Genomic DNA, 25,674 nt, shown 5'->3' on the forward strand with positions numbered 1-25,674 from the left:
TGGCGGGTGGAAAGTCATGAAATCGAATGAAACGTGCTCTATTATTTTGTAGTGTTTTGGTAGTATTTAGTAGCTAAGCAAAAATATTTAGTAGTATTACCAATACGATATGAAACGAAAAACAAAATCCGCCGCCAAGCTGATGTCTGGTTGGCGGGTGGTAATTGAACGGCGTGAAATGCTTTACGTTTTTATATGTCAGATTTTAGTAGTCTATTGGTAGGTAAATAAAATAACATTAATCTTATCTACGTGCTAATAGTTTACAAATTAAAGGCATCACACACACTACATCGAGTACGCCTACGCATATTATCACAGCAATGTTTACTTAACAGGTTTATAAGAGATTTCAAATTTAAAGCTCGTTCATTCAATGTAGGTACTATTTTTTTTATTTAACATTATTATGTAATTTAATATATTCGTTTTTTATTAGTGTAAAACAACGGTAACATAAATTATAAAAAATACTCCTCCAGACTAATAACAATGACACTCGTAAGTAACATTGCTGTGATAATATGCGTAGGCGTACTCGATGTAGTGTGTGTGATGCCTTTAATTTGTAAACTATTAGCACGTAGATAAGATTAATGTTATTTTATTTACCTACCAATAGACTACTAAAATCTGACATATAAAAACGTAAAGCATTTCACGCCGTTCAATTACCACCCGCCAACCAGACATCAGCTTGGCGGCGGATTTTGTTTTTCGTTTCATATCGTATTGGTAATACTACTAAATATTTTTGCTTAGCTACTAAATACTACCAAAACACTACAAAATAATAGAGCACGTTTCATTCGATTTCATGACTTTCCACCCGCCATTTTGACGGACACAACGAATTCTACCATATTTTAAATGTCATAAATAGTTATGGAGACGTTTTTATAGAACAGAATACAGATTTAAAAACATGAAAATTTTTCTTCCTCATTTCTAAAAAGATCACGGAAATCTTTTAACGCAAAATTCCTCGCAGAAGCTAATTTATTATACGAAAACAAACTGGCAAGACACCGCCATTTTGAATTAAAAACGGTAGGTGCTTGTACAAACTTGGGTTGTAAATTGGCGCGCCGTAAAACTAAGAAAGTGCATTACCCGTTAGTGGCTGAGAGAAATAAAACTCAAGACAAATTGTTACCTTATAACTTGGGGTCGAAAATGGGAAGATTATTCCTCTATTACTAAAAGCTTTGTCATTTAGTCGTGGATTTTTTATCCATACTAATATTATAAATGCGAAAGTAACTCTGTCTGTCTGTCTGTCTGTCTGTCTGTCTGCTACTCAATCACGCCTAAACTACTAAACCAATTTGCATGAAATTTGGTATGGAGATATTTTGATACCCGAGAAAGGACATAGGCTACTTTTTACCCCGGGAAAATGCGCATTTCCCGGGAAAATTCAGGTGGTGAACGAAGTCGCGAATAACCAATATTATATTGACATTGAATTAACAACATTCCGTTGTCATGGCAACTGTTTTAATGGCGGATATGCGTTAGCGCGACTTCGTTATATTATGAGGTATAAATAATTTTGAGAATATTTTTCGTGAAAAAAAAAGCATATTTTATATCATCACGCTTCGACCAATAGAATAGGAGCAGAGTAACAGTAAGTGTTACAAAAACGTGGAAAATTCTGACCCATTCTCTCTTATGTGACGCAAGCGAAGTTGCGCGGGTCAGCTAGTTTCTGATAAGTATTGAATAGCCTATCAGCAGGATTTTATCTGTTACATAAATTTGCTGTCACTTTATCTATCGGCTATCTGACAATTATCCAAGACCTGATATTAGCCCTTAGTCTCTTAATCATTCTTCGTATAGTAAGCTATCTATCTAGTGCCAAAGTAATCTATACTAATATTATAAAGCTGAAGTTTGTTTGTTTGTTTGAACGCGCTAATCTCAGGAACTACTGGTCCGATTTGAAAAATTATTTCAGTGTTAGATAGCCCATTTATTGAGGAAGGCTATTGGCTATATATCATCACGCTACGACCAATAAGAGCAGAGTAGCAATAAAAAAATGTTACAAAAACGGGGAAAATTTTGACCCATTCTCTCTTATGTGACGCAAGCAAAGTTGGTTGGGTCAGCTAGTTCATCATTAAAATTTGGCATGGCTTAACGGCTTCTATATACGTGCCCACCGTAGTAAGACTAAGACCCTCAACTCAAATGCCACGATGCGGTCACCCATCTTAAAAGTATCCGTGCTGAAGTTGCTTAACCCAACGTTTAACAACCGCTATAGCTTGAAGGATCAAGGAGTAATGTTCGGAACAAGATCAATATTACTGATTGTGGAAGACAATAGATGAATTCCATTACTGACAATGGTGTTGATTGTATCATGATGACTTTAATATATCATAATAAACATAGCCTTGCCCATTTATAGTATTAAACTTGATCTTATGTTTCTGATGTCTGTGAACACTTACTTATTATTAACACCAAATCCGTCTGCCGCGTCTGTTTGCCTGTCTATCTGTCTGTTTGTCTGTCTGTTTGCGATTAACTCAAGATCTACATAACGGATATTCATGCGGTTTTCACCAATCGATAGAGCGATTCCCTTGGAAGGCTTTAGTGTATAAACTGGGGCAAAGCAGTATCGGGCAGTTAGTTTAAGCGTTGTTAAAATATATAAAAGTGAGTTCAGTGGACTACTGAACACAAAGATAAAAAATGGGATAAAAATGGATATTATTATTTTATATTTGCTTACGATAAGACTAGTGTAGCGGTAGTTCATAGAAAATAAAACAAGTTGTACGCTTTACTACTTTATTCTGCAGGTCCATTTTTTATTTGTAAAACATGTTATTCAGTCATAAAGTTCAGTGTTTAATATTTTTATGCATTAAGCTTTTTATACCCGATATGATCATCTACAATGGCTCAATAACTAATTTAGTAGCATTCGGTAAATACAAACAATGAATTCGTAACATTTTACGAGATTACAAATGATTGCTTTAATATGTCTGAGTGTACACGTGCCATCTCTTTCACACGTACCCGAAAACTACAATTAGAAAAGGATAGCACATATTATCACTGACTTTTAGAACTTTGAAAGCAATGTTCGGAAGTTAACAGCTTTAGTGTGTTTTACGTTGACTCGAAAGTACATTTTATAGTTGAATTTATTTGAAAACTTTATATTAAGGTGTTTTCTTAGAAAATGTGCTTTTACGCTCATAATTCTTAACTTTTATTTACTCAAGCCGTTACAGTCCCACTGCTGGGCAAGGGTCAATAACTTTTTGAGCAAAACCCAGATTCTGTAGGCAACTTCATACTTAAACTCTCACAGTTTGACACATTTTAGATATTCTCAGTCATTTCATTTTTCAAACAAACAAACTATCAAATTTAAACTCTTTTATTTTCTCTTTAATTGGTTAGACAGAATTTTATATTTTCTTAGCAATTAAATTTTTCAAACAAAATAACGAATGGTTACCAATTCAAATTCTAGTCAAAAACATAATTTCAACTTGTTCTCCTTGAAGGCATTTCATGGTACAAACTCAACCTAAAACAAAAAAATATAGCTGACAAAAGCTATTTTCAAAAACAATTCACATCTCTCAATCAGCTTGAACGGAACGAGTCACCTAATGATATTATCTGGAGCACTTCAGATATCGACTAGCCATTGTTCGAGTCTGCCAGGCCCGGAGGAATGCGCTATATTATCGCACAGGGCCCAAGGGACCCGCGACCCGACGTACCGTGACGGGAATTCTAAAGGAAAATCTGAAGGGCCCTGAAATGAGGTTGCGTTTTCAAGAGGAAATATATTGTACATTATTTTATGTTCGTGGGTTATTAAGTATATTGTGTTTTTTTAGGTTTGGGAATGTTAAGTGCTGTGGGTATATTAAGCGGTAGTTTTTTTGGTATTGGATAATTTTAAGATAAGAATAAGGTATCACTGAAATTTTGAAGTGTTCATAGCCAGTTGCACAGATAGGTGACTGGCGTGACCCCCTAGTGATATTTGAGGTATATGAAGGTTTCCGTGCTTCGAAGTTAAATAAAAAGTCAGTCTCGATTGTTGTCAATTAAGATTACAGAAGCGTTTTAGGGGCCTTTCGGATCCAACAATACATCATAATCTATACTTCTATACTAATATTATAAAGCTGAAGAGTTTGTTTGTTTGTTTGTTTGTTTGTTTGAACGCGCTAATCTCAGGAACTACTGGTCCGATTTGAAAAGTTATTTCAGTGTTGGATAGTCCATTTATCGAGGAAGGCTTTAGGCTATATATCATCACGCTACGACCAATAGGAGCAGAGTACCAGTGAAAAATGTTACAAAAACGGGGAAAATTTATGTGACGCAAGCGAAGTTGCGCGGGTCAGCTAGTCATAAATAACTACTGACATTTTCATTCAGTTATTTGTTGAATATAACAGACAGTTTCTTCACTGAATAATGTAGGAAATTAGGAACTTCGTGAGTAAAGTACTATAGGAATACAAGTATCTACTTGGTAACTGTTAATAATCCTAATGATCTGTGGTCATGAAGCCGGCACTTATGCCCGACTGCGGCACGCGTCCACTTGCCTACTCCAATATACTCGATGGACATTCAAGAGAAACGTTTGAACTGCTATTAAATTGAATAGGTGACATTACTTAGATATTAGTTGTTTGATGATAGTTTGTCGTTATTGTTATATCTGCTATTCATACATAAAATCACGCCCTTTTTCCTATTGCGTTAGGCAGAGACTAAAGAACAAAACAAAAATAAAGTTAAAAGTATGCTCTGTGCATCAATCATATTGTTTTTTGAAGCATATCAGTCATATAAAGCTAACTTAAGCAAGTTAAACTGTTTATAACAAAATCTAAAAGGTATTTTAAATTAAAATCAATTACCCATTACTTGTCAGTCTCATTTTCCATTGAAACTAGTTTCCAATGAAATAGCTTGTCTGATTCGTTGTAATTTCACGGGTTTTATGCTTGCTTCAATGCTAAAGTGCCTTGTTTAATAGCGTAGAAAGATTTATGAGGACATTGTGCACTTCTCTCAGATTGTATTTTTAGGGTTCCTTACCTAAATGGTAAAAACGGGACAATATTACCAAGACTTTGCTGTTTGTCTGTCACCAAACTGTACCTAATGAACTGTGGTACTTAGACGGTTGAAAATTTCACAGATTATGTATTTTTATTGCCGCTATACAAATGCTTAATAAAAATAAAAAAACAAAACAAAAATACAAGGGATCCTCAACAATAAATGAGATTACAGTTTTTTTTTATTATGGTACGGAATCCTTCGTGAGTGAGTCCAACTCGCACTTGGCTGGTTTTTTTCTCTTTAATGTTTAAAGCTGTTAAATTAATTGAATGCTTTCGATGCAATATGTATTGCAGTCGCCATCCATGTGGAATTAGAGACTGGAATGCTGCTTGCAAGATTATCCAAAGTCTTCTGCTGAATTGCTAATGTATTTAGCTCACAGACTTTTAAGAAAAATGTTAATTCGTTCAGAGAGTTCTATTGTCTTTATATTCTATATTACTAGAGACTGTCTGTATGGTCTGGGCGGTAGTGTATATGACCACTGACGACGAGGTCCCGGCTTTGATTCCAGTGTCAGGCAGTGTTGTTAGTCCTTTTGCAATTTATATTATATTGTTTTGAATTGGGTGGTAGTGTATACGACTGCCTCTGTTGACTGCTGACCTCGAGTTCCTAGGTACCAACCCGGGTCGATCGTTTTCTAATTTTATTATTTTCTTTTCAATAGCAGCCAGGCATATGGGAATGTTATTAAGAAATTAACTGCTCGGAGCAGTTTAAAAACACAAACGCACTGATTTAAGCTACAATTTTGTTACAACTTTTCCTAGTTTTAGATAGATTTTAACCAAGTACAATCCTTTTTCATAATGGAGATCGAAAAACTTCTCCTTAAAATTGATTGATTCTTGAAATTCTAAGTAAACGTTTGTATATTCTGGATAAAGTAGAAACAACACGGGTCCATCTGTTCGGTGTTTTATAGCTGATCATAAACCGGGGTCGTTGACCTATCTGATCGCTAGACGGTGTGACGTCGGTCCCTTGCACTGGACGATTAAGTATGAAGTGTTAATGGGTGCTAATTAAGTAATGATTTATGTTAGTTTAAGGCAAATTGTTTGTTGTTTTGTTGGTTATAACGATATTATAAATATAAATGTAATTGTTATAGCCTTAAATAAAAGACTTGCTTTACATTTAGACTAGTAACATCACCCTAGTAAAGTAACGACGGCAGGGTAGAAAACTATGACTTGTAGGTAGAAAAAAAAAAATTACTTTATAAATACTTGGCCAGCGTAGTATACTCAGGTTACCCTTCCCTCATTACGGGAGGAGACTTTTGCCCATCATGCCCTGAAATATGTTTCTTCAGATTTTGTCATTTTCTCTTTCAGAAACTGGAAACGGTTTTTAAAATTAATGAACTTAATCATATTCACGATTATTTGCGAAAGGAAAATGCATACAAATATGGTTTTGTAACTCATTAGTAACAAATATCTGACCATATATCCAATCTGCTCACATCGTACCGGCAAATAATCAGCTTAACTATAATTAGCTTCGTCTGTTCGGTCAAAACCTCATTTATTATACATTTGCCCCGAGTTCCCTCGTAACGAATGAAATATAGTTGTTCTGGAGTAACATATCGAGGGCTAATAAAGAGATATATTAAACCTATTAGATAATTTAATTTCGCTTTTAGAAGTAGTATTTGCTTATTAGATTTTAGCGACTGAAATGTGGTCTTTACTACAATTATTATATTTAAAATCTGGCTCTATAAGAAATTATTTAATGAATATTTCTTAAATACATTGATGATATATAAAATGTCAAGTGAGAGAAACTCGGTCTGTTTTATCATATTAATATACAGTATTATTCAATAATTTAGTAAATTAATTATTAATTATATTAATAATGAATATGTAAATACTATACTTGCTCATTTTATGACAACTCACACACGGTCATCTGATTCCAAACTAATCAGAGTTTGTACTATGGTAACTAAACAAGTGATAAACATACTTAAATACTTCTAAATACATACAATGCATTACTATACTTGCAGCTCGAGTTTGACACTCCAATCAGTTTCAGACATGTGAACTTAGGGTTAGAAAAAAAAACCTAAAAAGTTACAAAGCTTTGATCAACTTTGACATCGCTGACCACTCGAAACATAGAAAGAGTTTCTATTTCGAATTTCGAATCAAAGTTAAAAGAAAATAATAAAAAAGTAAACTTGTTATTGCCATTCAGATTTTCGTTTGACGTTTGGCAAGGGTTGTGTTTTGGCGCGCTTTTTCTCTTTCGTTATTACTGTGTGTAAGGGGTGAATGAAAAGCTGATAGGGTTGTTCTGAATGCTCGGCTCTCGGGGCATTTAGAGCGTGATCGTTTTTAATTGGGAGTTCCAAGAAGATTGTGTAATAAATTGCATCAATCCGAAGCGATTGAATGAAATTTTTGGTTATGGTTTTTCTTTTTTATGGTGTTGTGCCTTTTTAGCGCTTGCCAGCTTAATAGTGGTTGGTTTATTTGCAGTTCCCCCTAACTTGTTTGAAGCCAAATTATGTTATTTTTTAACCTTTCGTGTTGGCAAGCGGTGCTTATAGATTTTGTGAAATCTATGACATGTTATGATACGCAAAACAAGTTGCTTGATTTTCGATCCGGCATAATTGACCTTTCTGGCTACGATGTGATTTAAGATACACATTATGTAACTGATATGTTACTAGTAGTTTCTTGCTATTTTTTTCACGAGCAACGGCTTTCCGGAACGGTGGTAGATAAAAATATTACGACGATTTCAAATACTTGTTTAAGTTTATGAAATAAAGCATATTTTACGTTGACTAAGAAAACTTGAAAAACATACATTTTACAGATATTTTTTCGTGCAAAACTCCAAATATATCTCTCAAAACAACGCTTACAGCAAACTCAACAACGTTACAAACGACTTTGAAGTAAAAATTCAGTATTTTCTACAAGATTTTCCAACACGATTATATCGTTAAACATTTTTACAGTCATAATCCAATATCCGTAGCTCGCGTGTCTGCCTCTAATTCGTACTAGTTGACTTTATTATATGCTTCATATTAAGTACTTTATTATTGCTGCTATTATGTGAACTTTTACAAAGAAATGACGTCATAATTGTTTTAAAGTACAAGGTATTTTTAAACTTTTGCATTTAGATATATTAAAATGGTTATGTTTGATTTGAAAGGTTTAGATAAAGAAGCTTGAGTCCACATTTAAATTAAACACAATTTCTTTTTGTAGAATTACTCCTTCTTCTTATCGTATGGTTAGTGGTCAACCTAGTGTCAATGTTATGCAAGCCGCCTGAAGGCCTTTGACGTAGTTTTATTCGTTTTCGAATATATCCTTAAGTTTAGGTAACAACATAATATTTTGTACTAGACACGGATACCGAATACACTACTTAAGTTGATTACTAATATAGTATAGTAAGTTTTAATCACTATACATTTTAACCAGAGGCAGTTAAAAATTAAACTATATTACTATCATGTTACCGTACATTTTATACAGCTTTTTAATTTTTAATTCCTCTCCACTCTACCAGTTAACTGTACAAAAAATCCTCAATTAATTAAGCCAGATTGCTTTACAAAATATTTGCTCACTCGCGGCTCAACCCTGATGCAATTTTCCATTAAATTGGATAATTCCTGAGGGATTTGAAGTCAATCTTCGCTCACAATGAGTCCGCCTGACTTTGCCTGTCTGCACCATTAAATATGAGTCGACTAACTTATACTTGGTGTACGGTTGGCTTAGGTCCGCTGTATAATAAAGTGAAGTTTCGAATTTGGTGTAAAGTTTGCAGTGTACTGTTTGCTGCAAATTGTTTGCCTTATACAATTTGGTTCTTATATATTTAAGAAATACGTTGTGTGTATTTTTTTAAATATTAGTTTAGGACAAGAAAGTTATCGGTAGGAACTATAATATTTATCGTATACATTGAGCTCTACTCGTAGTACGACAAACAGTGCACCACAAAGAATTTGCTTCATACGATACTTTTATAAAGTTTTCAACAGTATTAACTTAGATATTTTGGGTCACATTGACGGCCTGTTTCGTTAAAAGCAGCGAATGCATCATATCTTCCGTCTTAGCTCGTTATTTTGTGTAAGAATGTTTATAAGCGACGCTGACTCACGCTATGTCGCATACTTTCAGCACGTATGTCAGTTTTATGTACTCGTTCTGAAAACTTCATATTATTATGAATTTTGTTGGAGAAAAATGTATTTTTAGTTCTGAGTAACTTGAAGCGCTGAAAGCTTCAAGAAATGTTGTTCATCCAACGTTTTTAAAATAAAAACATGTTGTTTTATGTGTTTCTAGTTAGACAGAGTCTTATACTTAGTAGCATTCGTAAATATTCTAAGCATAGAGAAATGTAAATATTATCTATTACTTTAATTTATTTCCTGGCTGAAGCTTTATACAGGTTGCGTATTTTATATTATTACATAGCAGTGCGTTTTAAAGCATTTGTGATTGCTTGTCGTTTCGATGTAGGTTACAGCCACGATCAATAGCTGACACTAAAATTTGATAACTATCCACAATCCGTGGTGGTTCAGTGGTGATGTTATATAAATGATAGATTTCCGCAAAAACGAACTATGGAACACATTTTTTTTTATTCTGAACTAGAAGTATCTGAGATATCCGTATTCAAACAAACAGACTTTGCAGCTTTATATTATTACTGGCTGACCCGCGCAACTTCGCTTGCGTCACGTAAGAGAGAATGAGTCATAATTTTCCCCGTTTTTGTAACATTTTTCGTTACTACTCCGCTCCTAATGGTCGTAGCATGATGATATATAGCCTATAACCTTCCTCGATAAATGGGCTATCTAACAGTGAAAGAATTTTTCAAATCGTACCGGTAGTTCCTGAGATTAGCGCGTTCAAACAAACAAACAAACAAACAAACAAACAAACTCTTCGGCTTTATAATATTAGTATAGATAGTATAGATAGTGACAGTAAATATAAGCCGTATCATTTACTTATACATTAACTATACATAAGTAAATAATATAGAAAATATCAATACACAATTTAATGTTAATAAATATCCCGTTACATCTTCAACACTAGGGACTTAACACCTGATTGTTTACATTCCATTAGGAGGTGTAAACACATAAATATGCGCGTCAACAAATACTTACGGTACATCAACTGTTTGTTGACATCGTAACAGTATATGGACGGCGATATTTGAACAGATTGATGGTTATCAGTAGCAACGTGGGCCTATTCGGACTGAACCAAAATGTGTTGATAATTAGATGGTATGACTGCCTCCGTGGCGCAGTGGTTAAGGTCACCACGCCGCTACCATTGCGTCGGGAGGTCGTGGGTTTGATTACCACACGGAACAATTGCTCTTGTATCGCGGGGACACAAAATATACAAACAACGGACACAAAGTACAACCAGACCCGAAACAAATGTGGATAGCACAAATAATTATTAAATAATTATTTGTGCGATCCACAATTGTCCACAGTTGCCTTTTTAAAAGAAAAAGTCTATACTTTGCGGAAATATACAGCTACTTTGAGGCTTTGCAAACGGTTTGTGTTCCTCAGCTTGGAAAACATAGATTTGTAATTGGTGTAATTTATCTGGCTTACAAATTTGATATGAATCGGTTAAGTCGTTTAGTAGTGAAAACTTAATGCAGAATGATAGATAGACATTACGTTCATGAATGGTATAAAAGTTAAAGAAATCAATTTAGTATGGTCTATAGAATTCAATATTGATAAAGTATGATTACTTCTTTTGTGATGATAATAAGTTGTATATACGATTTGACATTGCCACCGTGGTATAACAAAAGGTAAACAAGCGTCTCGTAAACACTTAGAAATATCGGGCCTACAAACAACACTGCACACTTTACAACGTGAAATACTTAAGTTTATCTACAACAGAACAGTTAGAAAGCATATTTACTAACTGATTCGGATCGATGTTACTTCATTTTACATTTTTTCATTAATTAAATCAATGTATTTCTTATCAGACATTTTTGTAACAAAAACAAGCAATCGTAATTATAAACTATCTAATAAATAGCTAAGTATCAATTAATACGCCAGAAAATAACAATTACTTACATGATAAATCATTATTACTTTATTAAAACGCATAAGTAACACAATCACGTTTCCAAAACTGCAAATGTACATCAATTTGCCAACAGCGAATGCACCGTCTAGCATCATACGTGTGCCCTATATAGACAGCTTTTGGAGCCAAAATAACTGGCAATTACAAGTAACTGTCCAGACGGGTCATTGTTCCAGCGACTTTTTGGTATTCGCATCATGGCAGGTGGCGCGCGTGACACCTGCTTCCGTCGACGCGTACACATATTTGGGATAGAGAATGCATGTCTTGGTCAGTCGGCTCTCGACGCTCCATGCGTACGCACGACCGGTATGTCCTCCCTTTAAGTATACGGAGTGAAGCGAAACATGTTTTTTGGTTTGTTTTAAATCTTGTAAATGTTAGTGGAATCGTTCTTGTAGCTGTCCGAAATGAATACTTACATGTATTGTCGCATTTCGCGCTGGACGCTGTGGTTCTGCGAAAGCACATTTTCGGGTAAAATTTGGGGACACTTTTTATCTACGATATACCTATAAGGAATATCCTTAAATAGTGTTTAATTATAATAAAACACATTGACTCGTGCGCAATTCTGCTAAGAGTAAACTAACAAAACCAGCTGTTCTTTTTACACCCGACTGCGGCTCTACGCGCCTTTATATGCCAACGAAATGTAATTTAAAAAACCGTTTTTTACGTAAGTTTCATGTTGGTTGTTTAGTTGTTAGTATGGTGTCCATTCGTATGTGTTTGTTATCGCAGCCGGAACAATAAGCCGCCGCCGGATGCTGCAGACAGTCATGACTTTCAAATGATAATGTCCTGTCAGTGTTTCTGTGTATTTTTATTTCTTTTTACTTTCTCATTGTGTAGTGTTAAATATGGGATATGTAAAGTAGTTAAAATTCTAGAAATACTTTACGAATATAGCCAAATAAGATGGTTATGTTTGTTTATTTTTACAACTATGTAGGAAGCGTCTATCGATAATCTTTTTGCTAATGTGTTGTGCAAATTTTAAGCTTACTTACTAGTCAGCTGTTTTACTAGTCAGTAAGCAAATTCGATTGATACACGATTCACTTGATAAAAAAAATATTCAGAATGACAAACATAAAATTCTTACGGAACGTGAAAAGTTATGTTCATGTATTACGATGTTATCTTCAGTCGTGTGGATTTGATGCTTTGAAACTTGAAAGGCGCGCGCGAGGATATTGACATCTCTATAATGACAAGGGTGCTCGCAAGTCTTTCACGCTGAAGGTCGGGAAACGTGTTCCCGATGCCTTTTGTAAGCTCAACGTTCGATACCGATTTGCTCCCAGCCTTTGAGGAAATAAAAGCTTATTGTTTGTTTACAAACCTTTGCGCAAAACTCCATACTATTTCTTCTATTTTTCTCCACAGAAGCGGGACGTAATTCTGCCAAATCACTGGTAAACATGCAAACGTGAACTGTGATCGCCTCACTGGCGTTAAATACGTAGTCATAGTCAACAATAAGTGCTTCTTTACCAAATATTTTTAACTTGTAACCAATACATAAGCCTTAATATAGAACGAAGTCACCATAAAGGACCAAAATTAGGAATTTTGTAAACATTTTAGTACGAACGCCTTAATTTTATACCGAAACGTAGTGTAAGTGAGTGTTGAGCAGTGTTTGATGTTTTTTACGGATACTTTTGTATGTGAACAAGGAATATATGTAGAATGCTACATGTGGTAGAGTGTGGTCTGCCGTGTGTGGTGGAAGAGAGCCAGTGGTAGTGTGGTGTAACAGTGGTAGAAAGTAATAAGTGCCAACCATGGAGCGCTGTGATGGATTCCTGGTGTACAGAAAGCCGGTGTACAGGGTGTTCCAGTATTTGGAAACGTGAGTATAAGATATCTTTAAGGCGACGTTATTCATGTTAATTGAATTAAATGTAATAATAACTAAGTAAGAGACCGTAACCGACAGTACTGAATCATTAAATAATTTATCGACTGTAAATAAAACATTACTTTGCCACCGCGGGAGAAAAATGGTGTCCGAAAAGAAAACACAACTGGTTCTATTAATCAAAACAGTGAAACTTAATGGAACTTTTTCAAAAAGCAAATCAAGTAAATGATAGCGTTGTACGAACGACCTAAATTAACAAAAAACTGAATAGCTAGCTTGTTAGTATTTGATTCAATGGATATAATCACAGGTTGCATTCGGTTGCAATTCAAAGTTAGTTAACAAACAGATACGGTGGTTAGCTTTTGGAAATCCAGCTTACACATCGGTGTTTGAAAAGGTAAATTGAATTTGTAGAAAATTTGGTTTGTTTGTTTTTTGTTAGTGTTATAAGACTTAAATGTAGCTTTTGCTACTCTTTATACCACTTTTTCTATTATACCAGTGTTGTGTTTAAAAAACAATTTTTAAGAAAAATAAATTAGGACAACTGAATTACCGATTGAAAGACAGCGGAGGCTTCGATCCCGTTTTACCTTTTGAAACCGAACAAACGGAGGTTTTGTATACGAAATGTTATTTTGTCTTTTCTATGGATGGATATAAGTTTCTATAAATAATAGACAACAGAAAACAGTATTTGAAGAAAATATAGACTTTAGCCTAAGACCTAACCCTGTTCAAGACGAGATACCCCGAACAGTAATAGGAATACTGACAATATCATCTTACAAAATATTACGATCTACGAAACCATATTATATCGCTACTAATCCCTCATAATATCGAGATAATATTCCAAAGAAGTCTGTCAACAGTATAATACAATCTCTTGGACACACAATACCCCACAAAAGATCCTTGTAAGAAACTAGCAGATCCTTTATACAAACTTAATTTAACCTTCCTATTACTGATAGAGGCTTAGTAAATGAAGGACGGTTCAACGGGCCATTGTAATCTGAAGGCTGCATACGCACTGAAAGAGGGCTCCTCTGCACCTGAAATTTAGTCTATTAAGGCTTCAAATTAAAAGGAGTTAACTCCTTAGCGATGGTACCAAGTGTACAAAAGAAGCGATAGCTCAATTTTCTACCACTATCGACTACCGACAACCGTCATCGAGAAATTTTGTTTGAAAATCTGATCAGCGCCCCTAACGGGCGTGGTAGGAACTATTTTGACAGTACATTCTAAATGTCAAACTTGGTATTCGACGGTACAGATTATATATAATTGCGCTACGGTTGCTAAGATTTTAGCATGCTAGTTTTGATAACCTACTGGCTAAAAATAAATTAATGAAAAACGGCTTAATGTATCGCGCTAGCCATCTATTAGTGCATTATGCCTGCACAGCAAGATCATTTTCTTAGCGTCAGAGAAAATCCTACATCTTAGCAAAGGTACCAAGCAGTGTGAACAGTTACGAAAATATCGCTTTGTTAATTCGTAATTACTCAGCAGGTGATTAGTCAAACTCTCATCAAGCTGTTACCTATTAAAACGGACTCATGGCCTTTAAATTAAGAGGCACGTGCTGTAGGTGTCCTAGCAAGCCATGGTAAAATTCATCATCAGACCTTATGTAATATCAGACTCTACCTAGTTTTGAAAAAATTATTTATTTATTTCGGTTTCCCAACATTTAACCTTAAATCAGCCTACTGTACATCTAATTACAGGTAAATACAGAATGCATTTTTATTTTAACACAGATACGTAACCTACTGGAAACGTTATGAGCAAGCTGTCTGTCAGTGTAGACATAGCCTTATTGGAAGTACAGAACCACCTCTCAAATTGAGACACCGCAAATAGCGAAGACCTGCATATTTGATAAACCTCTTGTCTTCTTCTGGGCACACGATTATACACCTTATACTTAGTGGTTAGAGCTGAATTTTGACCGTGTGTTTGGCAAGTTGGGTTGCATTGATTCAACTGAGTTATTCCTCGATTGATTGGGTTTGCAAAGGGAAGGATCTTAGGAACCTCAATTAGTGAGTAACAATTGCCTTTGGAAGCATATCAAAGCTGGATTTGAGGTGAAAAAACATCATAGTTTGAGGCGCCCATAGTCAGTTGTGCTCACCAATCGGTAAGCTATCTGTAGGTTAAGCAACCCTTGGAGTGGTCATTTTTTAGATAGGTGACCGCGGTATTTGAACTGGGCGACTCCTTGTTACGGAGGGCACGTAAAAAGTCGGTTCTGGTTGTTTTCAATTAAGATAACAGTCGTTAAGCCACGTCAAAAGCCTTTGGGGCGGCTTGAACAACTTTGACACTAGGTTGACCACTAACCATACAATAAGAAGAAGAAGCTAGAAGTATATAGATATGTTGATGCTACTAGCATGGATACGAAGGGCTTAATAAAGGGTCTTTGAAAAAGGCTCTTCTATGTTTCAGAAATATATATTTTTTTACATAAACTAGTATCTTTTAAAAAAGGCTCTATTATAGTTCATAAATGTATTTTCCTAAAATATTTTGAATTATGTTTTGATTGAAAAGAACTTGACCGCGACCTTCATAACTTTGACCCCTTTTTGCGTTTCCCCTCGAGACACTTGTGTCCGGTACATCTGACGAGGGTCGTTTCAATGTAGATGACCAAACACGTGCTTACATTTCACATTTACGACAAAATATTTAGCAAAATCACAGATATATGACATTGATATAAGTTTAGAATTTTTTTCGAATTTGTTTTTTGGGTCTTATGGCTATATTAAAAAATCTGCCCTTTCACTATCAGTGATCATTTAAACAAACAAAAATCCAGACAAAATGCCAGTTTTTTAGGATACCTGCATAAAATACGTTGCTCTATTTACGACTAATATTAAAACTATTTGTTTTCTTTTTATCTTTTCTCCAATCCGATTATAATAGTCTCCTATAAACAACATCCGTGTTTATATTCAGTGTACAGTATACTATGACTGGTACACAATAGGTGAGGGTAAGTAAGCGCAAAGAAAACACGCCATGGTTGTGTTAGCTGAGCGTCTTCACGCCTTCAATGGGATGTAGACCCGATATCGACGAGGAAGCGATCCTATTTACAATAGACGACACGGTATCGATACCTAGGATTAGATAGCTGCGTTATTCATTGTTATTTTAACCGACTTTTAAAATTAGAGGAGGTTCTCAATCGTATTTACCTTTATTATGATTTCAAAGCTTTTAATTAAGTAACCTCTTAAACCACGGTCGGCTATACTCGACAAATCAGAACGTGCTCACGACTCTATATTAATGTCGACATATGCCGACGAAAGCGTCGTGAGCACTTTCTGATTTATATTAAATAGTTAAAGTAAATCTCTTCTCTTCTTTTCTTATTTTTTACCGATGGATTGTCATGTCTGTTTGATTTAAAACACATTTTGCTTTCAAGTTGGGTTAATTTTGTTTGGAACTTGAAATCATCGCTAATACTCGTAATGCGGATAATTTTTGTACCCATAACATTGTTTTTATACTAAGTTTATGTACTTAGATTTTAAATGTTTTAAGTACTATGGTAAATCATTATTCAGTTGTATAGTATCTCCCTCATTACGTATTTGGTCACTAGCAGCCTTTACACATAACAGTATAACCGAAACGGTTCGCCAAAAAAGCGCGCCAATTCCAGTTTGCGTACACCAACGGAAACTGGTTGCATTGCATTCCGTAGTTTTGTCGTCATTTCAATAGCTTTTTGATGCACCGTAATGAGAAACTGGCATATAAAGGCCTTACACACGAGTGGGATACCTTTCTGATATTGTCAAAGTCGAGAAAAGTTAGTTGAGACGTTTGCGCGTAAAAAAATCAGGATGTAATAAATATCTTATGTGTTTATCTAATGACACATATCGTTTTAAACCTTTAACACGATATGTTTATGTTTAAACCTTTAAAACGATATGTGTCATTTTCGTCAAAATAGATTCAGTATTTTTTTAATGAAACTGTAACAAAATGACATTAATTTTCACATCTATACTAATATTATAAAGCTGAAGAGACCATTTATCGAGAAAGGCTTTAGACTATATAACATCACGCTATGGCCATTAGGAGCGGAGTAGCAACGAAAAATGTTACAAAAACGGGAAAAATATGACCCATTCTCTATTATGTGACGCAAACGGAGTTGCGCGGGTCAGCTAGTTTCAAATATTAGTGAAACCACTCCTGTACTTAGAATTAGACTTGGATTGAGATTTTACGAACATTAGTTTTACAACATTAGTTAACGGACTCAAATTAGTACTTCCACAGATATTTTACTCCCCAACCCGCACTTGGCTAGCTTGGTGGACTCAAAGTCTAACCCCTCTCTCCATAGGTAGGAAAGTAAAGATTAAAAACAATGGGCATCTAATCTAGGCCTGACACTCCTTTAGCGGAAAGGCAATGTCAAATATTTTCAAAAATATTGACCAATTTATTAACTTTAAAAGGTTACACTGTCACTGTCAATTCCACGCCAACTTCAGCCAATATCGTGTCGTTCCCGTGTCGTGTAATACGAAAGTTGTATAAAATCTAAGTTGTATGGAAGCATTCATACGAGTGTCGTTCGCAAACGAACACAATACGCGGCTATTGTCGTCCCACACGTCGGAATTCGCTTGATATAGGACGCTTCGGCCACGCTCGAGTATTGGATACTTATCACTAACCATGTAGGTGTTTGATCCTCAAGTTTGTTTGGAATAAGGAAAGAAATACTTCTACCAATAGCGAATCTATACTATCTATACTAATATTATAAAGCTGAAAAGTTTGTTTGTTTGAACGCGCTAATCTCAGGAACTAATGATCCGATACGAAAAATTATTTCAGTGTTAAATAGCCTATTTATTGAGGAAGGCTATAAGCTATATATCATCACGCTACGACCAATACGAGCAGAGTACCAGTGAAATATGTTACAAAAACGGGGAAAATTACGACGCATTCTCTCTTATGTGACGTAAGCAAAGTTGCGCGGGTCAGCTAGTAAGTTAATTCGCCCAGGAACGCAATTACTATGAAAATCGTATCAACTGCGGTCTTACTAAAATGAGGTTTTGACATACGCCATTGATATGAAATATTCGTTGGTACAGATACAAAATAGCGTGTACTTGTAAATGCACGATTCTTATTTGAAAAATATTGCTAATCTTTAACTATAATTTTGCAATCTTTTTTCATCAAATCGCTTCCGCGGCTTAGATGATAAAGAGCTATTGAAATCGACAATGATATTTTATGATAACCGCTCTGTACATTTTAAGAATCTCACGTGTATAATTTAAACCCGTACGAAGAATTTAGTGTTTTCAAACCCTAATAGATTCTAGCCTAAAATAGACCTTATATAATTATGATAATAATACAAATAAATAATTAACGTTACTAGAAAAACGGGAACCAAAATAGCACTGATCAGAACGCACATCTGATGTTAAAATGGAGTCTTACATCCCATACAAATAAAAAACTACAATTCGCACATTCCATAACCACATTCTTTTAAACATGTAAACTAAATGAATACATCTGTCCACGTGTTCGCTATAAACATACATTTTCCATACATATTCCATACAAGTTTTGAATAAATATGTGTAAGTTACAGACGGTATGAGACGTGCGCCGGGCTGCCATTTGCATTTAGTTACAATATTTCAAGAATATACAATCCGACTTGAATATCTTCGATGTAACTATTGACCTGGCTTTAATTTTCAAGTTTATGTGTTTATTTATAGTTTAAAGCGTGTAGCGGATGAATTGTAACGAATATGCTTGTTGGATACGAAGTTAATGCTATCTTGAAAGAAGTGCTGCTAGATCAGACTTTTTTGTAACTATATTGGGATCTACTAAATCGTTTACGCAATGCTAGTCTAATGATAATATCGGATTTACGTTCGAGAGGTCGTGGGTTCGAACCCATCCCTTCATCAACCCATCTTTGGAATGACTTCGTCAAGGGTTGCTTAACGCACAGATCGTTTACCAACCGGTGAGCACAATATTGGTAGAAAACATGTAATACAATTACATAACAATAAAGATTTTTGCACGTAATCAATAATACTTCAAGGTTCACTTTTAGTATCATTTGTCAAACACCATGTTGTAAATAAACGCAGGTATTATTTACTCAGTAGTTGCGAAATATTGAACTAGACTAGAAGTTTGTAATGTTTGTAATACATTCACAAATCAGGGTTTTGTTTTACTGTGGACGAATTATGTGTTCCGAATAAAGTTACTTTGTAAAATTAATGCTTGTTTATAATATTATTTTTTAAGGGTACCAAAATTGCATTTAACAATTTTGCTGACTTAAAGTAAACTTTTCTTTCTGATTTTACAGCTATTTCTATAGACATTAGGGTTCATGAAATTCTTCCTATTTTTTTTTAGTTTGAATGACATAAATATTTTGGTTGGTACATGGCATACATATGATTTTCGAAGGAACTTTTTAGTCAGTTGCACTCTCTGGTAAAAGTGGTAATCTAGAATCAAGAAAGGCATTCTTGGGATTTCCTGTCTAAACAACTTCGTATTATCATTGTCTTTATTGCAGAAAATTTAGAAACCTAAAGTGTTGAAGCTAATTTTAAACAAACAAAGTCATGTGCTATAATAGTATTCAATATTTCGCAAGAAAATTTGATAAATTTGCACAATAGTTAGCGCCCTATCAGATATCCTATGATACCGAACGCCGGCATTCCTATAAAATATCTGATTACTGCACACTACACTAGAAATACTACCGATTTAGCAACTGATAAAATATTAGGTTGCATTTAGATATTTGCTACTGTTTTGTTTTGAAATAGCAGGCTTGTTAAAGTTGGGCTTATGAGTATATTGTTACTTGAAACATAGGCACGTTTTTTTACGTTTTGAGATTGTTAACAAACTTATATATGTACATAAAATATTACCTCTTTAGGTCCGTATTATCCGTAAAGGTAAAGGCTGCAAGGACACAGAATACAATGACATAATAGTACTATATAACTGGGAAATCTGAATGAACATAAGTAAAATGCCGGTTTTAACGCAATAAAAATAAATAATAACAGATGAATATCATCAACTAGCTGACCCGCGCAACTTCGCTTGCGTCACCTAAGAGAATGGGTCAAAATTTTCCCCGTTTTTGTAACATTTTTGGTTGCTACTCCGCTCCTAATGACCGTAGCGTGATGTTATATAGCCTTATAGCCTTCCTCGATAAATAGGCTATCTAACACTGAAAGAATTTTTCAAATCGGACTAGTAGTTCCTGAGATTAGCGCGTTCACACAAACAAACAAACAAACAACCAAACTCTTCAGCTTTATTATATTAGTATAGATATGAATAAAATATCAACTTTTAATATTTTCAGTCTCTCAAACATCATAAACAAACAAATCTCGTAAACCTTTTACGAAGATATTCTAAAACAATGATGGCCGATGCTCAGCAATATCATTAAACTTTATAGTAACATAACGATCGACTAAACAAACGTGCTTCTCTAAAAAACTCCTAAAACAATTTACAGAACACTTTTGAAAACACTTAACTCCCCCTTTGGGCTAAATTTAAATCGTTATGAAAACATCCTACCCTTTTTCTTCGAGTATGGTTGCCATAATATTTTAATTATTTGGGATATTATGTGCTTTTTTGTTACTTGTTACATACTAGATATTTCCAGATAGTAGTCACGTTTTTGGTTCCTGTCAATATAACTTAATTTGGCGTATGGTTAACCTAGTGTCAAAGTTGTTCAAACCGCCCGAGGGCCTTTGAGGGCTTTACGACTGTTATCTTAATTGACAACAACCGAAACCGACTTTTTACGTGCCCTCCGAAGCACGGAGACGCCCAGTTCAAATACCACTATGCGGTCACCCATCTATGGAACGACCGCCCCAAGGTTTACTTAACCAACAGATCGTTTATCGGTGAGCGCAACGGTTGCTATCGAATACACGGAGATGCCCAGTTCAAATACCACCATGCGGTTACCCATCTACGGAATGACCGCACCAAGGTTAACTTAACCAACAGATCGTTTATCGGTGAGCGCAACGGTTGCTATCGAATACACGGAGATGCCCAGTTCTAATACCACGGTCACCCATCTATGGAATGACCGCACCAAGGTTAACTTAACCAACAGATCGTTTATCGGTGAGCGCAACGGTTGCTATCGAATACACGGAGATGCCCAGTTCTAATACCACGGTCACCCATCTATGGAATGACCGCACTAAGGTTAACTTAACCAACAGATCTTTTACGGACCGGTGAGCGCAACGGTTGTTATCGAATACCCGGAGATGCCCAGTTCAAATACCACCATGAGGTTACCCATCCTTGGAATGACCGCACCAAGGTTGACTTAACCAACAGATCGTTTATCGGTGAGCGCAACGGGCTGTTAAATTTAATCGAATATGTGTAGCCAGCCTAACGAGTAGTTCATAAAGCACAATCAGCTGGCCACTCATTAACGCTTCACTTTACCTCACAAGTGCACTCGAGTACTGTACACCCTTCAGTTAAAACTCACCCCTTTTCGCCAGTCTCATGAAATCCGTTTTTAATGAGACCCTAGTGGGCACGCGAATTAATAATTTGTGAAAATAAAATTGCTGTAAGTGGCTTTTGAATTCTGATATAAAAGTGACTTTTGGGACAAAAAAAAATGCAAAAGGGTCAGATTTTTCCATAGTCATTGCAAAACTTTATTTTAAAGAATGACTTAGACTTTTTTGATAGAGACTAAATATATAGAGAATCAGATATTTCTTGATATTGAATCAAATAAAAGCAAGTACTAGACATCATAGATAATCAAATAAATCCCATAATAAAGAAATATAAAACACTACAGTATGAAAATCGATGCAAAATGAATCAGTATTCATATCAGTCTATGCGTTTCATGAACGTGCCGAAGAATTTCAACTCTTCATTACTGCACATCCTTATAAATCCCATCAAAGAACGGTATTAAACTCCCACAATATTTCCATATTAAACAGGAATTTATGCATTTATGAACTATTAGTTAACGACTTTCATAAATAAATACACTTCATCACGAAAGGCTTTAGACACTAGAATATTAGTAGACTTACCCCCGGTTTCTGAGCACATTTAGCGGTAGTTTATCTATTCAATAGCGTTGTTTATATGAGTTTAAAAGCTATTGAATAGATAAACTACCGTTAAATGTACCTCAGAAACCGGGGGTTTGAGTTTCTGTATTTGGTATGGTATAAAAACTTAGTAGAGAAGCTTGTATGCAAGTTTTGCGGCTGGCAGAGGTATACAACATTCAGAATTTAGACCCCTAAGTCTATGCTGCTAACGATGGCCAGTTTGATACCGCTGCTGTATTTTATAAATACATCATCATCATCATTGGCCTGTGTTCATCTAATGTTGATGATTCAGGCTGTTTCAGATATAGGAATATTTGTAACAAAGGAACATCTTCATTCGTGGCTTAAAAGGCCTATGCCTATAATTACACAGACGTATTAATTATAACTTAGACAAATCACCATTTCAGGACTACTGAATTGTCAGTTTATAGTATCGGAAAGCGAACGCTTTGCATTTATAATTACTTAAAACAAAATAGTTCTCACAGAACTCGCTAACGGCGCTGAACAGCTTTTAAAACAAAATTTCTCGATATCTCAGTTGCCAATAGTAGTAGTAAGAAACAGTCTGCAACTAACCGTGGACGCAAAACTTCCACAAACCGGTCTCAGTTGAAGAAGTAATTAAATAGTTTGTCACAGCATTGAATATCAAAGAGCATAGCAAAGGAAGCAATATATCATTTACTCAGATATTCATAGACTAATTAGAGTTTCAGAGTCCATTAGCGATATTACCCTTCCCGTTGAATCCTTTAAAACGGTTGCCCGGTTGCTCGGTTGCTCGGTTGCCCGTTGAGGGGTGGATTCGTCCCCTTCGTTTGCCCAAATATATTTTTTACCCTTGTGATTATAGCTGCAGTGCATGACGTGGCTACGTTATTTATGTGTGTTCGTAAACAATGCTGTTTGAAGATTAGAGTGTGAACAATGAACTAGGATTTTGTGAACTATTGTTTTGTGTGGTGAGGAAGGAAATGAAAGAATTCAGTAGTGTATATTTATTTTTATACGTTATATTTCTGTTATAAAAGAAAGATAAATATTTATTCACAATACCTACTATTATAAAGGGTTTTAACCTATTGCGTTATATTATATCGTCACACTACACGAATAAACATTTCTAATATGTCATACTGTATTAGAGCTTTGAAATATAATGGTTATGAAATAATTATACAAAAGTTACAAAACAAAAAATGAGAAAGATTTCTAAAATATTCAACCAAATGTATCAATCATTGCGTTAATCTCAATATTACGGTAACATGAAGCCAATACGTTTACAAATAACTTGAATAAAATATGTTTCTTTCAGCTTTCAGCACACACGAGTTATCAGTCAGGCTTTTGTAAGTTCCTAGGCATTCTAATAAATGGATTCATATTCCATGCCGGGCCGCCTCATAAATCATTTTTATTTCGTGCCGCTACCAGAGATAACTAAATTACATTTTTTCGGGATATCAGTTAATATGCCTACGTATTTTTATTGAAGCAAATATTTTTGGAACCAATATTGAAGGATAAAGCTTTATGGAATAGTTTCTTGAAATTATTCAGTCAAATAGAAGAATCTAACTTTAGTGACTGATCTTTCTACTATTGTTGTTTCTTTGTTAACACTCTTCATGATAATTGACATAATATATTATGATTTGTGGCTGGTTTTACTATTTCTGGTTTGATAGCTTATCAAGTAAAAAAATAGTCTATCTGATAGGTTTATCAAACACTTAGTAGTCGTAAAACTTTAAAAGTTTTATATTTATCTAACAAATGAAATATCAAAAAAAAAATTTTACTTATATCCAATTTTTATCATCCAATTGTCAAACACTAGCTAGAAAATTTCCGTGCCAAATCTTTGCAAAACATGTTTTCCGCGAAAATACCTGATTTCCTTTATTTTCTTAAAGCGGTGTCTAAGTGGTAGGGGTGTGGAAGCCGGTGAAATATGGCCAGACGCATAATCGATCCGCCTCCCTGCGTCCAGTGCCAAACAATACCTAGCCACTTGGCTGCCAGATACAACTGTGTTATTGTGGAGTGTAGTACGCTTAATTGTCTGTATTGTTCTAGAATATTATAGATATAATGATTTTATCGTTTGGTTATTTTATTCGCTGTAAGAATGACAATCTGAAACAGAATCTTTTCTGTGATTCGGTGACACTATTTTGCGTTGTGTGTTTGTTTTTTAGTCTAAACTGCATTAGGTTGCACGGTACAAACCTCTTTATTTAGATTTATGTGGATTAGGTGCATTTTTGCGTGTGTAAAGCATAAGTAAAGATATTATTAATCAAATATTTTTTTAGAATAGTATAATAATTGATAAAGGACTCAACTGGCAATAACTCCATTTCTAAATTTCCTTTGGTTTTTTTCCGCTTTGGAATAAAGAATCTCTACTTTCTCGAGTCAAAATCAAGATTTGATGTTAAACAAACCAGTCAACATTATAACGTATTCAAATATGTAATCCTCAGTTATTAATTCGCAAACACATTAATTCGTGCATATTACATTCGCTCCACTTACATCATATTTGTCAAGTAACATTTCAACGTTCTAATGTGACTAAATCCAATAACATGAGCCGTAATATGAAATCCCTACAAATTTCAAATGTAGCCAATTTATGTAGAAATAGAAAATGGTTATGTAAGTTATTACTTAGTTGTGTAATAAAATCAAGGAAACTGAGGATTGAAAGGTTTAGATTTAAACCGTATCGTTACAGAACTTATGAGATACTAGCTTTTACCGCGGCTCTGCTCGCATACAAACTTTCATTCCCTTTTTCAACCACTTAAAGGTTAATTTTTGAAAAAAGAAGACTTTTTTTGTCGATTTTTCGACTATATCCAAAATAAATATAATCGAAATCGTTATAGCGGGTTTGCAGTAAAGCCCTTTTTTAAAACACTTTCGCATTTAATTAATCTCAGGCTATTATTTTTCCTGTCACGATTCTAGTAATTGTTTATTTCCAGATTAATTGTACAAATTATACTACATTTTGGAAGGTATTTTCTGACTGCTGAATAAATGTTGCCCTATCAATGCAACAACTAATGGTACCACGGAAAACCGACAAAGTAAACCATTTTAATTTCAAATTATCATTGCAAAGCATTCCAATAATAAGTAGCTTTGAACTTTCAGTTACACATTTAGTATATCAATAAAAAAGCTCTAACATGTGCATGTCCATGCTTAATTTAATTAAAAAAACACTATTCCA

The 25,674-nt window shown here is 34.7% G+C and overlaps 1 protein-coding gene across 4 annotated transcripts in view; it reads left to right on the top strand.

The window, feature by feature from the left end:
* Positions 1-25,674, top strand: part of Fak (protein tyrosine kinase 2 Fak) — a 197,170-nt gene that overhangs the window by 43,453 nt on the left and 128,043 nt on the right. For 2 of the 4 annotated variants that reach the window (XM_076129598.1, XM_076129595.1), the window contains exon 2: positions 12,696-13,164. The exons of the other annotated variants lie outside the window; for them this stretch is intronic. Coding sequence is in view for 1 of the 2 variants with exons in the window: in XM_076129595.1 (XP_075985710.1) it covers positions 13,097-13,164 (68 nt within the window). In the remaining variant the exon portion in view is untranslated. The remainder of the gene's footprint in view (positions 1-12,695; positions 13,165-25,674) is intronic. 4 annotated transcript variants of the gene reach the window in all.

The sequence above is a fragment of the Anticarsia gemmatalis genome, chromosome 22, assembly GCF_050436995.1.
Source record: "Anticarsia gemmatalis isolate Benzon Research Colony breed Stoneville strain chromosome 22, ilAntGemm2 primary, whole genome shotgun sequence".
NCBI lineage: Eukaryota > Metazoa > Arthropoda > Insecta > Lepidoptera > Erebidae > Anticarsia > Anticarsia gemmatalis.